This window comes from Centroberyx gerrardi, chromosome 14, assembly GCF_048128805.1.
Source record: "Centroberyx gerrardi isolate f3 chromosome 14, fCenGer3.hap1.cur.20231027, whole genome shotgun sequence".
Lineage (NCBI taxonomy): Eukaryota > Metazoa > Chordata > Actinopteri > Beryciformes > Berycidae > Centroberyx > Centroberyx gerrardi.
In genome coordinates this window covers 20,457,198-20,484,377 of record NC_136010.1, presented here as the reverse complement: position 1 = coordinate 20,484,377, position 27,180 = coordinate 20,457,198, and the positions used below count along the sequence as shown (strand labels likewise).

Here is a 27,180-nt window from a genome sequence, read left to right as displayed (position 1 = left end):
GGCCTAAATAGGAGCTGGCCTGGAGATACGGCAAACAGCAGCTAGCTAGCATAGGAATTCACCTCAGGAGATACAGCACAGCCTGGATGGAGCTGGGAGTCCCAACTACTTCTTGTATAAGCTTGCTCAGTTGTAGCTGAATATGAATATTCTTTGAGTTTTTCCTCAACAAAAAGACATGGATCCAGATTTCAGCTCTATGCAATTTTTAACCAGCAAAGTTTATTTATATATAACAACAGTACAAAGTGAATCCTTGGCTTGCAAAATAGGTGTGCTTCATATTTACAATAGGTACACAATAATATATTATCATAACAAAACCAAAGCAAATAAAAAACAAGAACAACCTTTTTTAAATACTTTAACTTTCTTACAATTTTCACAACACTTTTTATAAAACAACAAGAACAGACAGCCATTATTATTATTATCATTATCATCATCATCATCGTCATCATCATCATCATCATCGTCAGTATTTACTATTTTACAGAACTCCAGTGTCTACAAAGGGTTTGTTTACAATGTGTTTAAAATGGAACGATAATCATTTTATACTTAGTGATATTTTGACTTGAGAGTAATACGTTGATCTGGTTTTCAATTCCTCCATCTGATGCCATTAAAGCAAACAAGAAAATGGTGAGTAAAATGTTTTGTATAAGGAATGACACGTGCCAGTCAAGCCACAACACCGTCTCTGCGGCAACATGTTGCACCGAGAGCAAAAAAAGTGCACAAAGCATCTTCAATTAGGAATCAGCTTGAGCTGAAATGAAGTTGTGTTTATGACGATCTATCCGTATCTCACACAACTGGCTGTCAAATGAAATTCTGCGCTGCAGAACGAGTAAACATAAATTTTCTTGACCTCAGTTTGAACTGAATGAAATTTTCCCAGAAATGAAATGTGTACAGCATGAAAACAAGCTACTTTCTAGCAATCAAAAATCTCTTTCACAAAAAAAGGTGCACTCAGCTGTGATTTAAGACGTGTACAAATGGGCCTTTACAGTAGGAGGGATCGCAGTCAGACTAATGGTTGATACGGATCGATATGGAATACCAGGCTGAACTAAAGCGTGGATTAATATGCATGCAAAAACTTAAAACAAGACAAAGGAAACATGCGAATCAGAATGATCTCTGAGAGAAAAACCACAGCCACTCTGTTTCAACCGATTTGTGTCCCTCTTGATTACGTTCATCACGATTCTGAATACAGGAGAGCTCATCTAAAAGGTGGAAGGACTCTGGAAAAACATAGATTTCATCCCTTGGGGAAAGCAAAAGGCATTTAGGTCCTGTTCAAATGATAAAAAGCATTACTCCGGACAAGCAATGTGAGGTATGAGGAGGATACAATTCTATTCGCTGAAATTGGGAAGACACCTTAATCCAAAGGAAGAAGCTTTATGTTTGTGTTTGTGTATGTGCGTCGTCGTGTACCTACAGATGCTGATAACGGAACGAGGGAGCGAGACGGGGCACGCATCACCGCCGCCCTTCCCCACTTCTACCCCCACTGGTCAGACACAGTCATAGCATGTCAATCATCAGCTCGCCCTACATTTCTCTTTGCCTGTTAGTTTGATGTTTTTTTTTTTTTTTCTATCTCCTGATCACACTGTGCACACAACTGGCTCAGATCAAAGAGCGGCTTCAAAGCCTGAGCAGGAAACTAGAGCTAAAGGGCTTCTCTCTTTCTCTCTCTCTCCTCATTTCTCAACCCTTCTCTTCAAACAGCTCAGACGAGCCGAGTGCTGAGTGTGGCAATGTCTGCCTGCGCCGGGCCGTACCCTCTTCACCTTTCCTTTGACTTTATCTCACTAAGACAGTCCTCAGCAGAGCGCTAAAACCGGGTATCATTGAAAGACCGTCGGGCTCAAAAGCATTGAAAGGACCGTGCCAGAGTCTAGACTAATAAGATCAGGAGCACTGAGCAGGTGGGTATCTAAGGCCACAGAGAAAAGAAGCACCTTTCACCCACTACTGGTGTTTGTCATGCTCTCAGCACACACAATTGCAGTATACTGTACAAACCTTTAATACTATCTATTTTCAAGTACTTGATGTAAACAACAAGCAAACATACATCTCTGAAGAAAATGAAATCAGCTATCCAGAAGGCGGAATCTACAGTTTGTGGTCATCCAGCTATAAGGTTGGAAGGTAAGGAGACGTCAACCTCTTAGCTTGTGACTGTTTGGTTTTAGTCAGGAGAGGCTTAGTAGTTCTCAACCACATAACATGAAACCTATTCTGTTTTTATGTTTTGTCCATGTTGACTGTTTTGAATTTCTCTCGCCGTGAGAAAACAAATGACTTCAGCGCTCCCGGATACATGACTGTTCAACAGAGCCGTTCTCTCCAGGGTCTGCTTATGTTTCGTACCTTTCATGAGTTTCAGACTCGCGCCTCGTCTCGTCTTTCCAGTTATGTGAGCTTTAACCTCGACAGACTCTCCACTTCAGTTTGAGGGCTTTGCTCCCTCTGTAAAGCATAAACCGATTTTGACACATCAGTGAATAATTTAAAATGACAGGATCTTTTGGCACTTAGTCAAACTAGACCCACGCAGGCTTCTTATTGTCTGTGCGAAGACATTGGTGGTGGTTGGGTAAGGAAACTCCCATCAGCTAGCATCTCAACTGGCCAACTGGAGCTGGCATGACTCGTTGGCACTTGAAAAATCAAAGATGGACCCTTAGAACACTTCTGATGTGTGATAGCATGCATGCAAAGTACACACGGATTTGATCAAGTCCCCAAAGAGATACAAACAGTGGTTATATAATGGAGAGTTTTAGCCTACAGCCACCAATGGCCCTAGTCGTCCGTTAGGAAGGGCTCTTGTCTAGTCTCCACTAACTGGTAGTTGTACGTATGAGCAGTGGAGTCACACCAGTGACAGCCACAATACAGACTATACACACTCTCCTATAGTAGAGAGTGATTTGGTAACAGGTTAAATAATGGTTGGGAAGGAGCTGGACAGACTGGGGCCAGGATGGAAAAATGGACATGTTCACTTGACTAGCTACTGTAACTATCTATAGAGCTCAGTTCAACTGAGCCCCTTTTTGTTTGCAAAACTCAAATAGACAAACAAACGGACAAACAAACAAAAAAACATTTGTACATTCACATACACTGATTGACAAGTATCAACCGGTACACAGACAGATGACCTAACAGCTGAGGAGAGCCTTGGACACCAGTGTGATGCTGGTTTAAGGTCGTAGCCGAAATACACTATAGACTTCATCTCCATCATCCCCAGTTTAGGTGCAAGCATGCTGGTTGAACTTTGACCGCCATGGGTGGAGTTCCATTGACTCTCAGACGAAGAGGACAAATTTCATGATTTCCTGTACACTTCTGATTGGATAAAGAGCAGAGGTTTTGTCCGTGTCACGTGAAGCATCAGTCTGTAACCTATGGTCATGTCTGAAGAGGGAGGGAGTGAGAGAAGACATGGACCATGCCTGTTTGATCACCACGCCACCCTGACGCGGTGCGATACTCTACCAATGTCTTTATACAACAATGCTTATGGGACCCTGGGCGGATGTTTCAACTGCAACTGATAAGATTCAAATGTACACGTACAAAAATAAAATTTGAGAAATCTGAATGCAAACTCAGCAACGATATCTCAGCTGTCAAACGCGAGAGGCGTCCCTCTCCTTCTCTCTTTTTGTCTCTATTTCACACTCGGATGTGAGTGTCTGACAGAGTAGAGAATAAATCTGCTTCTCTATCTTCCATTTGCAATCGCGCAGCAGTCTTCTTAAGTACACACACACGCACACAAACGCACACACATGCATACATTTTCCTGTCAAACTAAAAGAACGTATCCTTTGAAAAAAAAAAAAAAAAATAGAAGCCATGTTGTTGCCTTCCCTGCATGTGCGGGGCTGAAGTCCCTTCCTTCCTGATGCCATCACCAGCTCCAGCTCCAGGACCTTTTTCCCAGTCTCTTGGCCCTCAGCTGGTGCTATCATGGCAGGAGGAGGGAGGATTCAAAACGAAAGCAGTTGTGTCTCTGTCCGACTGTGGATATAGAGGTCCCAGGTCTGGTCCGTGGTTCTGGCTCCCACGGTGAGAGGTAAGTAATGTGGGACCTTTGGGTGGTCCTGCGGAGGCTGTGGTCCCCCCTTTCTCTCTCTCTCTCTCGCTCCATAGGGGTCGCTCTCAGCTCTCCAGGGACATGGCTGAGATGAGCTGCTCCACCTTGTAGGCCAACCTCTGCTTCTTCGCCTGTTCGTCCTGCTCCAGGGCGGCCGTGATCTGTGCGGGACAACACAGTGTGGTCAAATACCATCCATAAAGATACATGATGTGATTGCATCCTTACAAGCTGCTTAGGATAATAGGATTAGATTAGTTTGTTACAATAGAGAACAATGGATGTCTGCTGTTATGTTCAAAATCCAGAATTTCAAGGCATATTTCTGTAGGACATGTGTTTTTAGGTTTCTATATGGAGGAACATAAAAAGGAAAATGAAGGGGGGGAAAAAACCATCACTGCCGTTGTCAAAGACAATGGCAGAAAATTGCGAAATATTTGTGCAATAGCCTCTCCCGTTTCATCTCCTGCATCCCGTTCTGTAAATGTGGCATTTGTCAAGTCGGGTTCAAAGGGGATCCAGACAGGGTCTCCTCTCTGTGCTCTTATCTGCTGTCTGCCGTGTCAGGCTGAATCTGTGTCAGGGTGACACCAGCACCCATGGTAAAGCTTTTTAATGTGAATATCAAACAGGAAAAATAATACCAAGTCAGAGCAATATGGGCCATGTCTTCATCACCGTCAATATGGATCTCTCTATCCTTGTATTTCAACATTTCACACATCAAAGGCTTGCATCACTTCTTATGTAGCTATTCTTTTGGACGCTTACAGGATGTGATACGAGATACGATGTGATGTACGTATATAGACTAGGTGTATTCACATGTGAATTTTATTTGATAATGCTATATCCATTTGTGACAAAAAAAAGTTTGATTCAAATGTAACGTTTGATTCAATAATTGATAATTCAATCAAAATAATTTATTGACCCCTTTATACCATTTAAAAAATTCAAAGATGAATAATCTATGAAAAATAAAAAACTATCACCCATAATGTGCCTTTTTTCCATGTTGGGTCACATTTTATGTGTCATTTGTTTCAGTTGTCTGATATCTCCTTTAGGTACAAAAGTCGGTAAGTCCTTCTCTCCAGTCAATCAAAAGCATCATGTACGTTTTTAAGGGACTAGGTTTTATACAAGCTAATGGTGGGCTGCTACGGCTCTACCACCTGTCACACACAGTGACTACATTTACATGTAGTCAAATAATCGTATTACTCTGAGTATTTCAGACTTACTCCCAATGGCAGTGCCTCATACAAACACCTAATCATTTTAGAACAAACCAACCAATGTCAATCCGGTTGGAAACGCAAGTAGAAGTGCTGGATTATCCTACTGACAGTCTGCTCGTCAGATCCGACTGCATTCATATAAACCTTCAATCGGCCTTCATATCAGAATTGTTTGTGGCGCTCATGCTCTTGCATATTATTCATTCACACACTACAGGTAGATGTCTGTAATAGATTGATGAATTATGGAGAAGCTGCGATTCCTGTTGACGGAGTCTTCTTGTTATGGGTTGGATTAGCATTTGTAAATCCTGATGAAACCGTCTCATCCATAAATAAATTAACATAGCCAAAAAAAATGCAGAGGCTAGGGAGCTACATATTAGGCTTATGAAGATTCGGTCTGTATTGAGGTTTCTTATCCATATGGGTTATTGGTCATAATTAGGCCTATTAGCCTTGGGCCTTTATAGTTTGGACAATGATATCCGTGTGCAAAATGAGCACTGTGTGCAATAATCATTAGTCCCCCTGTGTGCAGGTGGCTTTCATGTACCAAGTAGGCTAATAGTGGTTGGACAATGGTAGCTGAAGAAATGTACAGAAATGTAAACAGTTGCTGCAGGATTACTTCTTAGACAGTTTAGACAAATAATCCTTTCCAAGCCTGCATGTAAATGTCAATGTCACAGAAATATTAAGTCGACTGAGTTCAAACCATTTTGGGAAACGTCTCAGCAACCTTCTGCTCTTGTTCTGTTTTTTGGAGGGCATGGCGGAGCTCGGTTTGCAACCTGTCCCGCTGCAGACTATCCACCTGCTCGCCCACCATCTTCCTCTCATCTACTTAAGTGCTCTTAGAGGCTGGCAGCTTCAGGCAGAGCATCTCCTCCTCCTCCTCCTCCTCCTCATCGGGCCCGATAACAATCTATTATTAATCTGTAGCACTGTATGCAGGTGCAGCTCCCACTGCTATCTCCCAAATCCATTTAAGCACTGCTCTGGCCTGGTTAGCCCGCCACACAGCCCTTTGTGAAAGGCTGAGTAGCAACGAAACAAGCGTTAACGACAGTAGATGAGGCTTTACGCACTGCGCTCTGGGAGAGAGCAGAGAGGAGAGACGGAGGACATGCGCTGAGTGTACGTGTGCAAAATCGGGCAGAGGATATTTGTGTGTTTGCACATGTCTACGTGTGTGTGGATCTGACAGCTACAACTACGGAGGAGGCAGCAGAAGCAAGTGTGTGAGGTACATGAAGAGAAAAGTGGGAAGGAAGTGTGATAGGGAGTGAGAGTAAAGGGAAAGGTGACTGGGTAGTGGGTAAAAAAAAAAAAAGAGAGCAAGAGAGAGAGAGAGAGAGAGAGAGAGAGAGAGAGAGAGAGAGAGAGAGAGAGAGAGAGAGAGAGATTGTGGTCGAATATAAAGGTCAGGCTAATGCTTCCCAGAGGAGGAGCTGACATTAGAGGCAGAATGTCTCCATAACTGTTCTCTCTCTCTCCTTCCCTCCCTATCTACCTCCCTCCTTTTCTATGCTTCCTGTGATCTGGCAGTGTGTGTGTGTATGTGTGTGTGTGTTGCCTGTGATTCTGCTCATGAGAGCCCTACATAACAGGCAGCGTTCTCTAACACAGCTCAGGGGAAAGGACAGAGCGGCATGCTGAGAGCTTGTAGGCATTCAGCTTCTACTCTACAGATCAGACACATAGCCCTGTTAAGCTCAAGTCTCGCTAGACCTCTGGGCTTAGGGGAAGGCTTCTGAAGACTCAGCTGACCTCAGTAACCATTCTCAGTTGTGAATAGTCTGGGAATGCCGAATGATCTCACTACCTTCGCAGAACGATTGACTGTAAAACAAATATTGCCTTTTTATTTTTATTTTGAGCTTCTATGAATTGTGTACGGAAGAGCATTAGGGCCACATGTGAAAAACGGATTTGAGTTCTGAGATTAAAGTTAACGTCAGAACTCAAATAATTTTTTCACATGTGGCCCTAATCCTCTTCCGTAGTTGCTTATATATGTGTATGTGTTTGTGTGCGCGCATATTCCACTGACCTCCTCGCTGTACTTGCTGACGTAGGAGTAGATCTCGTTGAGGGCGCTGAGCATGTTGAACTCTGTGGAGTGGAGCCTGGCCTGTTCTGCCAAGTAGGCATTCATGTCCTGGTCGCTAATGGCTGGCAGCCGGTTGATGTCAGCATAGTACCTGGGGAACGCAGACAAGCGGCAACACTTAGCATCACTTGCAGAGGCTCACTGACTCACTGTAATAGCTCAACTGAGACCGTAAGTCTTTTTACAGTCTTATAGTCGTGTTTCAGCCATAACATCGTTTTCACTCACAATGCGAGCCCGCTAAAAGTCATTCACAAAGGGCTTTTAAAGAATCTGATTGAGAGGTATAGGCAAGAGAAGAGAGAATTATAAATCACTTTTCTCAAAAGATCTCAGTCTCTATTGAAAGAAGATGCAAAAAAGATGTGGAGACAGAATAGCGAGGATCGGAGTAGTGTGTAATGCAACAGCGTTAACTCTTACCTCTCCACCCAGCTCTTGTAGTTGGGGATATCTTTAGCGTAGAGCAGCTTGTTGGATGGGGAGTCTTTGCCCAGGCGGTGCTCTGAAGTGGAGCAAGAGTCCATGAAGGTCTGAGCCACCACAGACAGACAGGCATCCGTGATGCTGCTCTTATGGATGTCAAACACAAACTGGGGGTTCTTGATCACGTTCACCCAGAAACGCAACGGCAGGCTGGAGGATGGAGACAGGGAGAATGAGGTTAGACTTGAGCTATATTTTACAAGGATTAAAAACAGATTAAGATTCATATCACGTGACACTAAAGCCACAACAGTTGTGCCATGACATTAAGACATGCGCAATTTTTGTCACTTCAAAAAGGCCCTTACCAGTTGCTCTTCCATGTGTGACGCACGTCTGTGTCATGAATGCCATGCTTGTCTGCCTGCTCATCCAGGAAGTCAAACATGTATTTGATGGCCAGGGGAAGAGCGCTCCCTCGGTGAACAGTGCTGAACAACGTCTCAAAGAGGTCGTCGACAAACTTCTGTAGCGTGCCCTGGGAGAAGACAGACAGCAGGCTACGATTAACACTTCATGGGCAAGAGGAGACAACACTAGACCCATCAACACAGCCGAAACCGACTTAAGCCCTGAAGTCATGAAGCATGCCTAATGCTGAACCTGATAGTAGCCACAGAGAGCACTCAAATGGAAAATGTGAGATAAGCGAGCACATGATAAGGTCTATACAGATACAGAGGTGTGCAAGTGCTTTGATCCATAGATCAGTGAGGGGAGAGTGTTGATGTACCTTGGTAGCTAGCAGCCTGGTCAGGTAGATTTCAGAGACCATCTTGCTACCGCGGTCCCCCTCCTTCTGGTCTCCGTGCTCGTGGTTCTTCACCAGGTGCCACACCTTTACCCCGCTTTCCAGATCGGGGGTGATCATGGGCGCGCGCGAACGGAGGCTGTCAGGACTGCCTGTGTAGCGGAATGAAGAATCTGTCCGGGGAGAGAGAGAGAGATGGAGAGCGAGAGAGAGAGAGAGAGAGAGAGAGAGAGGGAGAGAGAGAGAATTGTCAGTAAGCCTAAATGACTGTGATTACCAAAGCTTCCCTTAGGTGCAGCATCATGTAAATTAAGCATACACTCATACACATACAGCAGCACACCCACGCACAGACTCACTCACACACACATAGTCCCTCTCTCATTTCCATCTCTCCTTTGTAACTCATTACAAAGCTGAACCCTCTGTGCTCTTGCTCCTCTAAGCTGCGCTGTAAAGGAAATTGCAGAGTGCTGGATAACTTCATAGAACAGCAAAGTAATGAAGGGGATGGGAAGCTGTGGGTCCACGGCGCCCCATCAATACGTGGTCGCCCTCTTGAGCGCTGAAATCCTGGCTGACACACAAGATGGGTGAAAACAGGGCCGAGCCTCCCTGATATCTTTTCAGATCCGGGGAGTGGGACAGAGGCATTTGCAAAAGGCTCACAATTTTTCTCTCTTCTTTCTTCCTCTTTCATTCTTTGTTTGTCCTTTCTTTCTCTCTTGCTTGCTTGCCTTCTTCACTCATTCATTCTCTCTCCCCTTCTCTCCTTACATCATCCCTGCCTCGCTGAATGAGACGTGGCTGCGCCTGGCTCCTCTTAAAAGCATTCATAATTGGCTCTTCCCCGCCGCATTGTGCCGGTGCCATGTTGAAATCGTCCCTGTCACACTCTAATCAATGCATCAAAAGATCTCTAATTTGTTAAGCAGTGATGCTATCCTCCTTCATCCATACATCCTCCCTCGTCGCTCCTCTCATCTCCCTCCCTCCCCCTTCCTCTTGAAACGGAGGGGATGATGATGCTGGCCTCGGTCTCCCTAATTAGCAGACGTCTCCCTTTGGCTCCAGGCTCTCTGGGGATTCTGGATCACTGAGGATCTCTCTCACCTGGCTTCAAAGGGCACACCGAGCAACAAAGCCTTCCGCTGCCAATACAGCCACTTACACCTCTCAAATAAGACCAACCTGCGCCTCTGGAGTGGCCACTGGGGACCAGGGCCTGAGGCTGTCAGTGGGGGGGGCGGATTATGTATGTGTATGTGTGCAAGGTGGACTGAGGTCTCAAATCCCATCTTAATCCAGTCACTGGTTTCTACTGCTCTGCTCCTCCCTGGTCCCCTGCATCCTCCCTGCACCCCCACCCCTCTCCCAACTCCCCTAACACTCAGCGGAGAGCCGCAGCACCTGCCTCTCCCTCTCCACTCCTCAGCTCCAGGACACAGCCGGGCAGGAGGGGAGTGCGCTGTGGCTGATTTTAAGGCTGGAGGGGGGTGCTGGCGGTGTAAATTGAGGCAAGATGCTAAGTGTTGAACATTAAATTGATATGAATCCATCAGCGGGTGTCTAGGTGCATCTGTGCCTGCTGTGCCAGCCCATGATTGATGAGGGACTGACTCATGCCAGCAGAGCCTCTGCTTTCTATGCCATGCACAGCCAACCCCGCTGCCTAAAACAGGAGCACATCCTCTCAACAGCTCATTGTGATTTCATGAGTATGGTAAAATATTGAACAGGATCTTTGTAATAAAAAAGATTGAAATGTCCCTTGTAACTACGAAAGCTCATATTCCACAGTAATTCCATATAAACACACTCTGGGCGTAAGACTTAATGTATCAGAGGGCGGGAGACAAATTAAAGCTGCAACATTATAATGGGTTTAGTAGAGGGAGAGAAGCATTCATCTGCAGGCTTCCCCAACTACACATAGGGGAAGACGTGTTATATTATACTAGTAATACTAGTTTATTGTTGTTTTGGTCATTTATTCCTATGAATCCATCCATCATCTTCCTGTCTCTCTCCTTCCATGTTGTTTGTTTATGAGAGGGAGTAAAGATGGAGTGCTCTGCAACATTGTAAAGGTCATCTTAAACAATCTTCATTAGTTCTGTTACCAATTTCTCTGCACATTTATGATACATTATATACACTGAAGCTGATGGCCTGTCTTTTTCAACAGGGTGTATGAAGTATCCACTGTTTCCAAAATTGCTAAATTAGAGGCATAAATGGTGGGGGAGATAAGGATGCTATTAGCTCAGTTTCCATGTTTCCAGGCAGCTTCAAGGCAGAGTTCACTTCCATCCCCAGTCCTGATAATTGGCCATGCTCACTTTTCCTTTTCCATTTGTGTGAAGTATCCTTCACAGCGAATAATTAGCAATCACAAGTTGCCTATGGTGCTGCTACGTGTGTCTGGCATACGACCAGATGGGGCACCCTGTGGCACAAACCGCAAGCGCCTGCAATGTATGTGTGTGTTTGTATGCATGTGTGTGTGTATGCATGTATGTATGTGGGCGTGAGTGTGCGTGCAGCCCATTGGGTCCTGGCTCAAGGCACAGTCTGCAATCTTCATTATAATAGTTTTATCGCTTAAAAAACAAACAGATCGCTCCCCACCTCCCATCGGCTATATCCACCACTCCTCCCTTTCCTCCCTCTCTTTCTCCCTCCATTCTGCTACCACCCAAGCAGAGACTGGGCCTGAGCTGTAAAGTAAACTGCAGCATGCACAGTTGGGGAGAGAGAAAGACTGTAAACAAAGCCTCTGCAGCAAAAGAAGAGCGGCTCCAAACAGAGCTGGCCATTGCTTTGGGGAGAAGGGAACAACTGCGCATATAAAAACATTTTGATGTGTCTGTGCGGCACCTGGCCTGTGGCAAAACACTACATTAACTTGCTCATTTCCAGCAATGAGACTACATTTGCGACTGCACGAAATTAACAGTTGATTAAGCCTGCTATTAAATCTATAATTGCGGGGTAAGAGACATAAGCCTAATATATATAATGACATCTGGTGTTTGTGTAATCGATATTACAGCCACAACAGAGGAGGAAATACCTGTCTGGTCTAATAACTCACCATATCTGCTGATGGAGGTGCGTGATATGCTGGCTGAGGGAGGAATGTTGTATGATGAGGTCTGTTTGGGCACCAAAGCCACCACACAGCGGTCCGACACCTGAGGAAAGAGACACATACAACATAAAGCTGCTGAAAGGGAGAACCTTGTACTTCTACCTTTTGATTTTCAGGTTTTCAGTTGAATTGAAGGATTACATTTACACATTTTGGTCTTATGAAGCCCTTTCAAAACCCACTGTATAGCTTCAAAAATGCATCATGGTCATCACAAGTAAGTCCAAAGTTTAGTCCAAATTCCCCTTTTTTAGATAAAATGTTTCAGCTTCCATCTTGATGAGAGTCCACCATTCTCTATCACGAAAGCCATTAGAGGAATCAAAAATAACAAGTTCTAATAAATTGTTATATCATGGTTAGAAGGCATGCAAGTACAACTCAGCTCTCTGCACATAATCCCATGAACAAAGCACATCCTCCATCCCTCCCCCCCATCCCTTCCTGTCATATCCATGCTCCATGCTGTTCTCTGCTGCAGCCCTGTGGCTTCCTTTCAGCAGAGCAGAATGCTGCAGCTGCATGATGGCTGCACTCAACATGACTGTCATTGTCATCCCCGTCACTTCCAAAACATTAGTGACCCGATGGGAGCTTTGGAACTGGGAGAAGGTACTGAGAGAGAGGGGGGGGGGGGGGGGAGAGAGAGAGAGCGAGAGAGAGAGAGGGAGAGAGAAACTAGGATGTTGGGACTCTCATTGTCATCTCATGTACTCTTCATGCCCTCAAAGAAATGGGGTATGTAGGTACAATAATAACAGCAGCGTGGCACAGAGTCAGGCAGAGAGATAGACGAGGAGAAGAGAAGAGGAGAAGAGGCTGTGTAAAAGATGGTGTGTCAAGAATAAGAGCCAGAGACTGAGCTTCAGCCTCTTTCAGCTCTGCGGTCTCTATTTTTGAAGGGCTCTTGGCCTTATATGATGTTCCCCAGTCGCCTCGACTACGCTGAGACAAAGTGATGGTACCTACTTGAGAATGGCTTCAAAAACAGTATCTTGTTATCTAAGATGCTTCTTCACAGAGATCTCTCATCTATGTGGAATGGACCACAGCAATGATGGGGTTATTCTAACTCCTTGTGGCAGCCAGCATTATAAAGTCATTCACAGCAATGTTGAGCAGTTGAAATTACCTCTGTGTAATAACAACAGCCTCAACAGTCTCACTGTGTATTCAGAAATTAATTAATCATGACATGGCTATGTAAGTCGAATTAATTTATCAAATGTATGACTGTTAGTACACCGAAGGTTCATGGTTTAGTAAAAGGAAAAACACAGCAAACAAAACTTTTGGTTCTGTTTTTCAGAAAGCCAAACAACAAAGAGCTTGCTGGCTGGCATTTACAGCCCACCCTAAGGAGGGATTTCTGCTCCGGGCCCAGCGAACAAGGACTGACGAGCATCCAGCGGAGTAAAAAAACAAAAGCCAAACGCCGGGGCTCAAAAAGGAAAACCTCAAAGATTCTATATAGCGAGGAGAAAATTCTTCCTTTCATTTGGTATAGAAGGAATGGGCTCCTTCCCCTCCCTCGTAAGGAAGAAAGCTCCTTGGGGGAGGAGGGGCGGGGTTGGGGGGGTGTACAGAGTTCCTCCTTGTTCTCGAGAGCTAATGACATTGCCCCATGGCCCGATGATGTTGCTGCCTCTCACCCTCCCTCGCCCCTCTACCTCACCCCTTCCCCCCCCCTCTCCTCCCAGACTCATCTCGGCTGTGCCATTAGCCGGGGCTGCAGCGTGGCCTCTACGACTGGCCACACTGGAGAGACACTTGAAAGTGGGGGATGAAGGCTGGAGGAATCCTCTCACAGGTGCAGCTGCGGCGCCCGGGCCTCTTAGAGGGAAATGAAAAATGCTCTTCCTACCTGACACCAACAAGCCCCCCCCCCCACCACCACCACCAACGATCAGACCTTGTGACCTCTCTCTCTCTCCCTCAACTTACCTCACCTCCTTCTCATTTGTCTCCCCCTTCCCAAACCTAATTTCTTCTGCCTCCTGCCTCTCCACCCTGTAGCTTCCTCTTGGCTGAGGCTGCACAGAAAAAAAAAAAAAAACCTACAGCATAGACATCTGGGAAGATTCTACTGCTATTCCTGTGATACATTTTCTCTGGAGAGCATGAAATAGTTTCTCTGTCCCCCCCCTTCCCTCGTTGCCTCTTTCCATCTCTCTCTCTCTCTCTCTCTAGGCTTTATATGGCTGACAGAGAGGCTATAGCAGAGATGGGTCCTTGTGATAGAGTAAATGATTGAAGGCGTGCGGATTCGCCCTTCAGGGATAATCCAGCGTGGGGCTGATAGCGGGCAGGTGTGATAAGGGCTGTGGGCTCCGCCTGTGATAAGACCTTCCATCAGACAGAGCAGAGCAGCCCAGACAGCAGTGTGGTCAGCCTCTATCTCTCTTCCACCCCCACCCCCCCACCCCCACTCCTGGTCCTGCCCTGTCCTCCCATGGTGTCCCGGCCCCTCCTGGACCCATGCCTTCACATCACAATGCTTATCACACCTGTAGACTGTGCCCCGTAGCTTGGAAACACACATACATACTGTGGCGATGTCCAGCTCTGTTCAGGAATTTACACATAAATTAAATGTGTGACGGGTCATTGACATGGAAAAAAAACACTGTTTTTTCTATTGGGTGTCACAGGGTGTCATGGGAAGAGTTTCTTGTCCTCATTTCTCTCTGCAGGACTTTATGAAAGAATTCAAGTTGGGTTTTAACTACCAAAATCGTCATTCTGGAATCGGACTGAGTTCTTACCAATACTATATGATGACACTATGTGAACACAGCACTAGACTCCCCACAAGGAGGTTGCTATTTGAGAGATGACTCAACGGGCTGCAATATCAGCACGATCATTTGGCCTCATAGCCAGCAGCGCAGGATTAATCAAATATGCCTCTCGTTTTCTGTGGAAAAACACTGTGGCTACTCGGTCCACTCTGCCTGTGTTCAGAATGTTTATTCAGATCATATTTTCCTCCACACTCCCGCCTGTGGGGGATGTTTCTTCAGGTTTACAATGGGGACCAGTGAGCCAAGCCAACCACAGCATTAGATTAATGAACAGATAGCAATGTAGTGGTATCCATTGTGTCTGGGGCTGTTGAAAATAGCCCAAAATGCCCCAAGTGTAGCCTCCTTGGTCTGCGAAGTGGGTAACTAAATCTGGCTGGCAGGCTCTCCTGGTGAGGTCATCACTGTCTGTTCTCCCTGTTCCTTCACCGCAGAGAAGAGGACACACAAAGGTCATCAGGCAGCAGGGGATGGAAGTTTTCCGGACTAACTTTACTTTTCATTTGGAGGCTGTCTGAGCCAGTCTGAGAGAGGGAGCAGTGTGTCCTCTGCTGTCAGATATCCGCACATTAGGAATAATATTCCTGACAAAATACACACTGCCCATGTGTCCCCAACAAGTGGACGTAGCAAACAAATATTAATATGCTGGCAAAGCCACGGTCCACCTGCAATAAATCAACACTTTGTCAAACATCATCAATCTAATTACTTACACTGTGCCCCGGTGAATACGGCATGGGTCTGTTTGCAATTTGAATCATCATAAATAACCTAAGCAGTGTGACAACCTCAGTTTATAATAATGTCCGGTTTATTGGAATTGTTCATCGTGCCCTATCTCTGATGTCACACAAGTCTGTAAGATGTCTAATTCATGGTTCTGTGGCACCTTGGACCAGACTCTGCCTGCTGCACCCTGCTCCCATGGGATATCTGCAGGCTGTCCTAATGCTATTCAGCAACAGGAGGTTAACACTCTCACCTCTCAGAACGACATAGACGGGGGGGAGGGAGCGGGGAGAGAGGGGATGTAGAGAGGAGGGAGAGAGAGAGAGAGAGAAAGAGAGAGAATGTCTGATGAAAAGCTCGCTTTGACAAGGAGGAAGATTAATCAACAAAGAGAGATCCGAATCAGCAATCAGCCAAGCACTCTCCTATCTCATAAATCTTTTATCTCCACTCCTCTGTTTGCCTGTGTGTGTGAGCACGTGCAACGCGGCTAAGTATATGCATGTGTGCGCACATGTATGGTGTGCATATTTGAGCGTGCTTGTATCTATAAGTGAGAGTGAAAAATGGAGAAATAGAGAGAGCGGGTCGGGAGGTGGGAGACGTGTGGAGGGTGGGGGATTCGTTTCATTTAGTCCCCTGACTCCGAATGCCAAGGTGTTGAATAAAGATTCTGAGCACACTTTAAATGCATGCATTTATATTTTTAATTTTTGGTGGAGCAGGGAGGTGAGAAGGTGCATTTCCATATCCAGGCTATGTAAACCACCATTTCCCATGTGGCATGGTAAATAGCCAGGAGGGATCCTTGCTATGGGCCCTATGAATTTTAATGCCTCCCTGTCTGGACCCTCTGTCTCTGTTATGTGGGAGAATTAGCAAAGACTCAAGGTGATGCTCAGTCTCGCTCTGCATATTTCAGACCCTCTTCTCTCCTTTCTCTTAACCCCCCCCCCCCCCTTTTCTTCAAGCTTTTCTCTCACTCTGGGGCCTAATGAGCTGTGCTCCCTTGTTGTGCCAGGCAGCCAGATGTGCTGTCGCAGCTGCCAATGCGATGGCATGGTGTGTGACGCACAATCACACACACACACACACACACACACACACACACACACACGTGTGCAGGGGCCCTAGCCAGCTCATCAAAACAGTAACGATGCACAAGTGACTGTGTTGTTCCATCTTCCATCTCCTACTCTTACCCCCCCTCTCTCCGCTCTCTTCCCTCACACTCCCTCTCTCTCTCCCTCTCTTCCCCACGTTGCCCTGCGGCCGGCCGGTATCTCCTCTGAAGTCGCGTAGCGCCGGGCCTTGCGTTCGACGCAGGGGCCCTCAGATCCGTGATCAATAGCGGCCTTCAGATCTGCTATTGAGTGATGCGAATAAGCGGAGCGGCTGCACGCGTGTTGCTGTGTGCCCTGCAGCGTCTCCCTTGGCTAACGATGGTAGACAGAGTGTGACACAAAGCATCGCAAAAAAAAACAAAAAAAACAACAGAGGAGCCCGTTATGGTGTGGAAGCAAACATACTGCACCGCCTCATCACGGATTAAAGCACTACAAAGACCACAGGAGAAGAGGTGCTCAGAGCGAGAGAGGGAGGAAGGAAGGGAAAGGAGAGCGCTCATTGTCAGTGCAGAGAAGGAAGGGAGATGGAAAGTGGGTAAGGGATAAAAGAGAGAAAGTGAGGAAGGGAAAATTGAAAGGGAGAACAAATGAGTCAGTAGCGAAAAATGAAGGTGAGGACAAGAGGGAGGGAAGATGAAGGGGAAAGAAACCGCAGGGTGCCAAGTCCTGTGTGAAGGACACAATGGACGTGTCCCTTCTTCCAATGACTCCTACGTCTGCGAAATTATTCTGCCTGTTCTGCCGGGGCAGGAGGTCCGACCGACCCCCCAGTGCGAGGGCCCGAGCCTCATCACGCCCTGTCCCATATTTTCTGCTTCGAGCTGCAGCTGCATCCCCCGGCATTATCTCCAACGCCGACCCCAAGGCCCCCAGTCTCTCCACCCCAGTCTGGATCATCCAACCCCAGCCACAGCTGCATCTCAGCCCCCCCCCCCCCCCCCCCTGCTTCTTCTTGACCAGGTAGCTCAGTCTGTTACTTCATGCAGGCCTCGGGCAGATGGTCCCCCCTGGCTGACTAATGAGAGCCAGCTGACCCATGCACCGCGAAAGATTCATGGGCTGCGGAGATGGCTGTCTTCTCGCTCTGCCTTGCCTGTTTCTCACTTCATTCCCTTTATTCCTCTTGCCCTCTCCTCTCTCTCTTCCTCTCACTCCCTCCAGGTCTCCTGTTTTCCCCCTTCAACCTCAACTGCCACAAATTCTCCCCGAAAAAACACTTCTTCTCTCGCTCCAAGTTACTTTTTCTTCCTCTTTCGCTCTGTACTTTTCTCTCTGTTACACACGGGGCAACAGGTGAAGTCACAGGCCCTCAAATGGTGAAGTGTGAATGGAAGTTCTACATGTGGAGAGACAAGCAGGCAGCCGCAGCAGGACTAATTGTTGCTGGTGTAGGAGAGGAAGAGAGAGAGATAAAGAGAGAGAGAGAGAGAGAGAGAGCGAGAGAGAGGGAGAGATGCAGATAGCGGCTCTGTGCTGCCCTCAGCCTCCTGACTGGAGCGGTTCCATCTCTCCAGGGAGGAGGGAGGGAGAAGTGCCGGCTGAGATGCTGAGAGTTCATCTCTCTTGCCACCTGTACAGTAATTGCCCTCTATTCGGGTGTGAGTCACTCGGATCGCACCAGGCTCGGGCATGCAAATGAGGAACTGAGAATTGGCTGTCTAAAAGTCAAGAGCTGGAAATATCAAAGTTTGGCGAGGTATGTGGTGAATTACCATAATAAAAGCCCCGGCAGAAATTGAAATGAAAAGGGCCATTTTCTTGGCCCAAATTCTGTTGGAGTTTAAGGGGATAATTAAGGAAAACATTATACTAAAACATTGAAAAGCGAACTAAAAGCCTTCAGGTGTATTTACCTGGTAGTGCATGAGCGTGTTTAGTCTCTTCCAGTCGTTTTCTATCTTGGTGGTGATGTCTTCATCCTGCAGCACCACACGAGCCAGTCGCCCCTGACGCCACTCTGAGGACACAAACACACACGCTGCATTACACACACACGCCTACACAAACCATAGGGTATACCACTGTTTCCACTAGCAGGGAATAAGCAGAATGGGCCACTCCGACTAAAAGGAATTTCATTTGTTTTGGTTCTAAATACTGTTACTGCGCTCAAAATACTAAAAACACATTCATCGCATCATTGATAATATAATCTTTAGATATCTGCACATACTATACATACATGCATCTACCAATTAACACAGCTGTTTGCTATTACAGTAATTCATTTGCGTTGCAGTTTGTATCCCTTAGTCACTTTGTAGCATATTTGGGAGTGGTTTGTGTAACAGTGCGCTGCCCAGCGAACCGATAGGGAAGTTGTGAAATGTACTATGAAAACCACGACTTCCTTATGACGCAGTACAAACTCTTAAAAAGCTTTTCTTTCAAACTTCATTTGCCTTTGTGGCGGTGGCAGTGACGAGCCTCACCCTACGCGACTCCCGAAGAGAGCTCTCCAGACACATTACCCAAATGAGCGCATATCAACAGGCGGCGTTCTCGCTCGGCACTCAGCTCTCTGCGTGCGTACTCCTCTCGCAGCCCCGGATTGACACGCATCTTAATTAAACATTACACACGAACAATTTCAAGATGTATACGCGGGCAGGCTGCGCGCTTTAATTGGTACTTGTGTCGTGGATATGGCGTGCCATTAGCATACGCAGCAGTAGGCACGTCAGGGTCAGAAAGGAGAGGCGAGCGGAGCAGACGAGACAGGATGAAAAGGCGGACTAAGAGAAAATCACATCCTTTCCAAAAAAAGGGGGAAACGGGTGGAGGGTGATGGTTGACGGCTTGTCGTGGGGGTAATGAAATGATAATAAGGGTGCTGATGGGGAAATGGACAGCCATTGTGGCTCTCATGCTGGGAGTGATCATTGATTTTCTCCTCTGTTGACTGGACTTTATTACTTTGTGCCTCTGCCAGGCGACAGCATGATGTCCCTGGTGCAACATCCTCCCACAAACACCCAACCTGCACCCTGCTCTAAAAAACATATATATAAACACATACAGGTACATTTACACATAGACACGCACACAGAGACACAGACTCACTGTTTCCAAGGCAATAGAGGGGGGGTGAGAAAGAGAGAGAAGAGAGAGAGAGAGGGAGAGAGATGCTGCTGAGGCCGGAGGGATGGACGGCGGGTTGATTTGCAGCGAGCAGAGGGGGGCTTTTGTTTCTCTCCACCCATGTGAAGTGAGGGAGAATGAGAGGGACGGGGCAATGGGAGGGGAGGTGTGGACAGGCTGCGATGGAAGTGGCAGACTGCGTGGGAGTGGAGCCTGGCGCGAGCCTGCCGAGCCCGTCTGTCAGCTCTTACCTGGGTCAGCCAGACAGCCACGTCACAGACACACACACACACACAAACACAACCGCATCCACACTTCTCTATCTCCATCTACTGCGTCTCATTGGCACTGCCAGGCAGCGAAAACAGCCAGACGGAGGGATGCGCCACACACTGTCAGTCAGTTTGATAGAAGGCCTGGCAGCGGCACGCTGAGGCTGGCTGGCTGGGCTGCTGGAACACAGCTTTTATCACACTAATGCACTGATAATCTGTACACATGGCTAGCTTTTCTCTCACTGATACATTAATCCGCGGGTGTGAAGGACTACACACCTGCCAACTGCATCTGCGAGCGTCTGGATCGTGTGTGTTTGTGCGTGTGTGCGCGTCTGAGCGAGTGTATGTGTGTGTGTTCCATACCCAGGTCCATGTCGACAGCGCGAGGCCGTTGAGAGTAGGGCATGTTCTTGTAAACGGCGTCCAGTATCTTCTCCTTCACCTGGGTGATGGTGTCACAGTTCAGCACCTTGACCGGGATCTCTGGACTGTTCTCATTGTCTGGGTTGACGCAGTTCAGGATCTGCATTGTACAGATGAACAAGAGAGAGAGAACACAGAGGGAGAGGAGAGGAGCGGAGGAAGAGGTTAGAGGTGTCCTGTCACGGCCTGGACTCGGGTCCGGCTCGAGGCTTCTCCCTCATTAGAGTCTGCTCGGAGCATGGCAGGAGCTCTGAGAAACCATTTCCGCTCTCGCTGGCATCCTGAAATCTAATTTCACACCTTCGGCGGGACACCAATTTCCAGCTCTGCCGGGGTATTAGCACGTAATGAGCCAAATTCCCAGTCAGAGCAATCAGAGCATTGTCATGTCACATGCTGGCTGTTTGAGTGTTTGTGTGTGTGTGTGTGTGTGTGTATACGTGGGCTGTGTGGTGTGTTCCCACCTCCACAGCCACCTGCCCTAATGTTGGACCAACACTGGAGCCTGTGGGATCATTAGTTAATTTCCTTCCTACACAGGAAGGAGGAAACTCAACACGACAGGCACAGCTATGGCATGTCAGCTTATAAAAAATGTTTATGGTGAAAAAGTAAAGTTGAGAGAAGTTGCGTGCATGTATCCGTGCATATTGTATGTTTGTGTTCGGATTTAGTAGTGTCATCATCGCGTGTCGACTATAATGGCAACAGAACGGAGATAGTGCGGGCTTATGAGTCTGTGTGTGTATGAGTATGTTAGAACTATTCATAGCATTCACAGCATCTTTACTTCCTTGATTTGATGCATTTCTTGTTGAAACAGGATGTTGGGATGAAACATAATGCAGTGAGGGATCATTCAAAAGTCTAAATCAATGGAATAGGAGTCAGGGAGAGAAAGGCAATTCTATTTAATGGGAGGGGTGCAGAAGGGCAGCATTGTTGGTTAGAAATTAATATTTACGCCTACTAGTGCAGCATGAGGTCACCATGAAAGATGCTCTGTTTTCCAGGATGTAAAAATAATGGGAGTTCATTTCATGGGGACTTTAAAGACGAGATGAAATGAAAAATGCCTTTTTAACCCTTTTAGATCACATCCCCGGTCATACTGTGCACCTATTTAACAATATATGCCAAAAAAAATACCAAAAATCAATTTCATTGTATTCTTATATCAAAATTCAATTATGTTTTCTTCCTGTAAAACAAAATATGCCGTGTGCTTACGTAAGCATGCCCATAACCTATTTCAACCAATAATATCATGACATCCACCCATCAATCAATCTTCAACTTTTAGCGCACAGAGCTAAGAGGCTAAGATTCATTAGTTAGCTAGCTAGCAACAGCATGGTACTTCGGTGTGTCTTCGGGTGTTATGACACACCCACTTTTCAACGTTCAAATCAAATTCCTCCCAACGTTATGTCCCGCCTGTCTTTCCTGTTTCACTCGGAAATACGTCACGATACGGAAGTTAGATACTCTCGAAATGCCGTTTCATCTCGACTTTAAGCCGCGAAACCGCAGCATGCTATGTGAGCGTGCTATGTGTCTATCTCCGTGCCTCTGTGCGATCTCTTTGTGTGCCTGGTGGAGTGTGACGTACCAGGGTTTTGTACTCGATCTGCTGGCGGATGAGCTTGTCTTCACTCAGGGAGTAGCGGGCCTCTCCAGTGATGGCGTCGATGGGCCCCTTCTCCATCTGCTGCTTGATGGCGCAGTACAGCATGAACAGAGGCTCTCCGGCGCACTCCTGAGAACACACACACCCAGACGCGCACACACACACACACACATGAGAGAGCAGCATACATTAGAGTGCAAAAGCACACAAATAATGCTTGAAAACCTAAAAGTACACTTAGATATCTCCTAACTTATCAAACGCAGACTTATTTCATACAATAGACCCATGCAACCTCACGGATACACTCATGCATAGATACATGAGAGATTTACATTTGTACTTGCAACACACACACACACACACACACACACACACACACACACACACACACACACACACCATACACCAAGTTGTGTGATGCACTAACCTTAAGAAATTTGTGAAGCAGGAAGGCAAACCAGTTAGTCAGCATCTTCTCTGCGACCGACTCCGTCCTGAAACGATGTTAAAAAACAACGGGAGAAACAAAATGAGATCATCCCTGCGCTTAGATATTTACACTCTTTTTGATATTGCAAAAACTTTCACATAACAGAAGTGCTCCATAATTCATGAGGCTGTGCGGGTATGCAAAGGCTTCTGGGAGGTTATCTTGGCTTTGTGGGTGCATCCTGGCGTCGGCTGCGGTCGTGTACCGCCTGCAACTCTGTGGTCACGGTGTGTGAACAGAACAGAGCGGAGCAGAGAGAGGGCGTCTGAGTGTGCACGTGTGCATGAGTTTAAGTGTGCGTGTTTGCGTGTGCATGCATGTGTGTGTGTGTGTGTGTGTGTGCGTTCACGTGTGGTTGAACACAGCGGGACCTCAGCAGCTGTGACAAGCCTCAGCTGTTGAGAGAGACGAGTGCTGTCACAGCCAGGTAACGCCTGATCACAGCCAAAACTCTCTCTCCTCCTCTCATCTCCTCTCCTCTCCCATCTCTCCCTCCTCTCCCCTCCCAGTCAGTCACTCGCGCAGGTACAGAGTGCTGCTGGGCTTGATTGGGCATGAAAATACACAAGTGTGCAGTGACCTCTGGACAATTTCCACCGCACGTCGCGAGAGCGGACTGCGTATCTCTCTTTTATGTTTCCTCCCTGTACCTTTCTTTCCGTGCCAGACAATCATCTCCCCTCTGCCTCATCAGCACCGTCATGGGAGAAGGGAGCGTTAGAAGTTAGACTTATTACAGAAAATAAAAGAAAGAGGAGAAGAAAGAGACCGAGAGAGCGCCGAACAGCCGGGTGGGAATGGTTAACGAGCATGAAAGATAGATGAAAGGGTTACTACTGCGGAGCTCGTGTGGACAAGCACCTGAGGTGAATAGCAACAACATGCATCCACCTCATCTTGTAGAAACGACTCTGCCTTGCTCTCTGCCCTCCTGTGTTTGCTGCTACTGCACAAGCTTGCATGCTGATGGAATGAAAAACACTGCCTGAAAACAACAAAAGCAACACTTGTGTCCAGCTGCTTTGGAGTGGAATCGCTTATGTTTTTCTCCCAGCTAGAATTGGGGCTGCAGGATTATACCTGTCATTCCTCCTGCTAGCTCAAACATAGTTGCTACACACACTAATCACAAGTTAACACGCCATGGTAAGTGCCTCATGGACAGCGCCGCTCTTAACAATAGTGCGACAACTGGGACGTGACTGTCACCTGGCCATGAATGATCCCTCCCCATCAGCCAGCTTCTCCGTGAGTGTTCGCAATTTAGTTGGCGGTGCATTGGAGAAAAAAAAAAAAATGACCCTCTTAATGTACGAGGAAATTACTGTGATTACTCTGGTGGATATAATGGGGGAGGGAGGGGGTGGGTGGGTGTCTTACAGCACACTGTGCTGAACTGGGGGATTAGCAGGGATCTGAACAGACAGGTATTAAAGACAAGCTAGAAGGCTTCAGTCCTCTCAGAGCTAAATAGTGGCGGGGATGATTATACCTATTCATGCTCTGAATGGACCTAAAGGGAGATTATGACTATTATGGAGATAATTGCGCTAAGTCGTGTTTGAGGGCTATGAGCGAGACCTTGGGGCTGAAGCACGTGTCCCAGACATGTCGTCTGAGCTAGGGGAGGTTACAACAGGTAACATTTCAGTCGCTGACACGAGAAAAAGTGTCTCATTACTTTCAGATAGACTTTGAAGCTCTGCTCTCTCTCTCTCTGTCTCTCTCTCTCTCTCTCTCTCTCCCTCTCTCTCTCTCTCTCTCTCTGAAACACGCACACGCAAAACACAGAGCTTCACTTCAGTTGCAGGACAGTAGTGCAAAGGTTATATTTTGTTTTGCTTGATGTGTGGCTGAGTTGAGATGTTGTCTCCCGCGCCTGGAGGCTATTCCTCTGTGAGTGAGACTGCCGGCCGGTCTATTGGCAGCTCATTGAGAGGGTGGAGAGCCGGGTGACAGCCTATTTGAAGTGTGATGTGCCAGTAGGGGGGAGATGTAGATTAGTTCACCCAGCTTCAACTGCAGGATGAGAGAGCAGGTATTGCTGAAAGCTGAGGGAGTGCACGTTTCTGTGCATGTGTGCGACTGCATCTGCCTAGGTGGCACACACAAGCTCCAGGCTTCTCTCCTCTTTGCCATGCTGACATATACAAACACACAGATGCAGGAATACACACAGACAGAAAAACACACACATGTACAAGCTCGACCTTGCATTGCCATACTGTGCTACATCAAGTCGTCATCCTAAAACATAATGAGGAGCTACTACAAGTGCCCCAGGCTGTGCTTTCACGCTGAATAAACCCAAATATATTGTGTTTTTTTTTTTTTTTTTGGACAATAACCCAAATCCCTCTGTAATTGCCCTCTTTCCTCTATGAGAATGTACCCCTCTTTGTCCTCCCCATGCTTACCAGCCTCCCCTCCCAGCTTGTATGAGACTTGAGTGTGTTAGAAGTTAATGGAAGCTATTAAGCATTTTAATAAGCTCAGCAAGTCCCGGAGAAGGAAGTCAAATAAAGCCTTTTGTGCGGGGGCTGTGTTGAGTCCCCCTTAATATCTTTCCTTTTGAATGTCGGAGGGAGACTCTCACTTTGTTCTCCTCCTTCACTTCCCCTTCTTCTCCTCCTCCTCTGCCTCCACTCCCCCCGTTCTATTAATTGAGTTTCATTAATGAACATCAGGATTTCATTATCCCACATAGAGTGTTTAAGAGGGGCCTTGCTTTCCCCCCGCTCTCTGCTCTGCTAATGGTAACGAGGTGGAGGGGGGCTAGCAGGCAGCGGAATGTCTTTCAGTGAGACTGATGCTAAACATAACACTCTCTCTCTTAATAACGTACTCTATTGCTCTGCATGGGCGGAAATCTCATTACAAAAACGCTGAGGAGAAAAATAATACAAGATGGAAAAGTCTCAAGGTGATAGAAGCAATGTTCTGTGATTCCATTAAAAGCACATTAGAAAGAACAGAAAGAAAAAGAGACAGGGGCGAAGAGAGTGGTAGCAAACAGAAGATGGAGAAGATGGGGAAAAAAGAGCAGAAATAGAGATGGCTCGTCGTTCTAGGAGTTTTTGGAGGGGGTCACCGTGTCAGAGGAGCTTCAATGATAATGGACAGACAGAGTGAGAGGGCGAATGCTGTGAAATGACAAGAGACATAAGGAGAGATGGAGGGTTGGAATGAGCAGGGGAGAGGCAGGGCACAGAAAGCGAGCGCAAGAACATTTCACTAATGGTGCAAAATACAATCCAAACACAATGAGGTGCAGCATCGGTTCCACTGAGGCAGAGACGAGCACATTGGAAAAGGAGAAAATCAAACACATTGCCAAAGCTTAGATATTGCTTTCAAAAAGCTTTTAGGAGAATGTAAGTGTTTGCGAGCTAAAAAACTTTCACTATCAAGACAAAGGAAGCGGAAGGCATCTCAACTTTAAATACCGAAGAGACCACAGCTTCTTTGAAAAGATTGCCTCAGAAGAACATGAGTGCACCCTTCAAATGTGATTCCAAGAACTTAACTGACTGAATACATCATATCTTTGGTACATAAAAGGAAGATACTAATAATATTATTTGTTCTCACTGGATTGGTATAATGGATGTATGGTGTAATGGGGTATAGAGTTGGGCTGTGTGTAATAGGAGAAAGAGTATGTGCCACTGAACAACATATACACACACTGCCCTCCGGCATTCAAACACATCCAGCCCATCATTATAGTCATATAGCAAATGACATGAGTCAGTGTCTGCTGCCTGTGTTGTATGCTCAGTAACCATTCTGCTGTTGACTATTTCCTCAAATAAATGACAATGGTTTTGTTTTTCCATCCTGCTTATGCTGCCTAGAGGCTATTCACATTATGCATTTTCATTAAATGATCTATCATTTTAGCCCATTCGACTTTTTTTTTAGCGTAGGAACAGAAATTCCAGTGAATAGAAATTCTAATAAATACTGCTTTTAGATGCATATTTATGAACTAATCATATCAAGTGCTACAAAGTCAAATTGACAGTCCTCCAGCATATGGACCTATTATGTTTTTATCCATACCACTTTAGTAACAATATGAGTGAAGAAGACAAATGTTCCTATATCATATTTTTTGGTTTAATCTACCTTTAGCAATGCAAACCAGGTGACAGAGACATGTTCCTCAGTGCTTCTTATCAAAAATCACAAATGATTATAGCCATATCTACACTTATGCCTCCATATCATACATAGAGTGTAGTGTAAACTGATATAGGTCAAACATCTAATATTATCTTTTGCAATAAAGCATAGATAGTGCATCAGCCATTAAACACTCAAATATGAAACAGAAAAAAACGCAGACACTTATCAGAAGATAATCTGCCTAATGAGGGACAGAGGGGTCTGTGAGAGGAATACAGAAACAACAGAGTGAGGTTTTGTCAGAGGCAAAGAGAGACGGTGAGGGACAGGCAGAGAGACGCAGCACAGCCTCAGCGTTAATCAGAGAAAGAGTGTCCATGCAGCATCCTTAATGTGCCGCCCGCGTGACCTGGGAACCTCTCAGTGGAGGAGCCCATTGCAGCCATGCAGCTACTGTAAATGCTTCCTTTTTCTCTGTCACACACACACAGCTGTTGTAAGTAATTTGAACAACACAATTCATTAATACTGTACCAAAGGAGGGGTCCTAGCCAATACGTTAGTCTGTCCCATCTCATCCCCACACTAT

The 27,180-nt window shown here is 46.4% G+C and overlaps 1 protein-coding gene across 1 annotated transcript in view; it reads right to left on the bottom strand.

The window, feature by feature from the left end:
- Window positions 1-231: 231 nt before the first annotated feature.
- plxna2 (plexin A2) overlaps window positions 232-27,180 on the bottom strand; it is a 151,816-nt gene continuing 124,867 nt past the window's right edge. The window contains exons 22-31 of the mRNA XM_078288068.1: window positions 22,398-22,464; window positions 21,950-22,096; window positions 20,278-20,437; window positions 18,409-18,512; window positions 11,836-11,935; window positions 8,721-8,911; window positions 8,296-8,465; window positions 7,925-8,137; window positions 7,442-7,592; window positions 232-4,299 (exon numbers count right to left, since the gene is read on the bottom strand). Of these exons, the coding sequence (XP_078144194.1) occupies window positions 4,204-4,299; window positions 7,442-7,592; window positions 7,925-8,137; window positions 8,296-8,465; window positions 8,721-8,911; window positions 11,836-11,935; window positions 18,409-18,512; window positions 20,278-20,437; window positions 21,950-22,096; window positions 22,398-22,464 (1,399 nt within the window). The 3' untranslated portion in view covers window positions 232-4,203. The remainder of the gene's footprint in view (window positions 4,300-7,441; window positions 7,593-7,924; window positions 8,138-8,295; window positions 8,466-8,720; window positions 8,912-11,835; window positions 11,936-18,408; window positions 18,513-20,277; window positions 20,438-21,949; window positions 22,097-22,397; window positions 22,465-27,180) is intronic.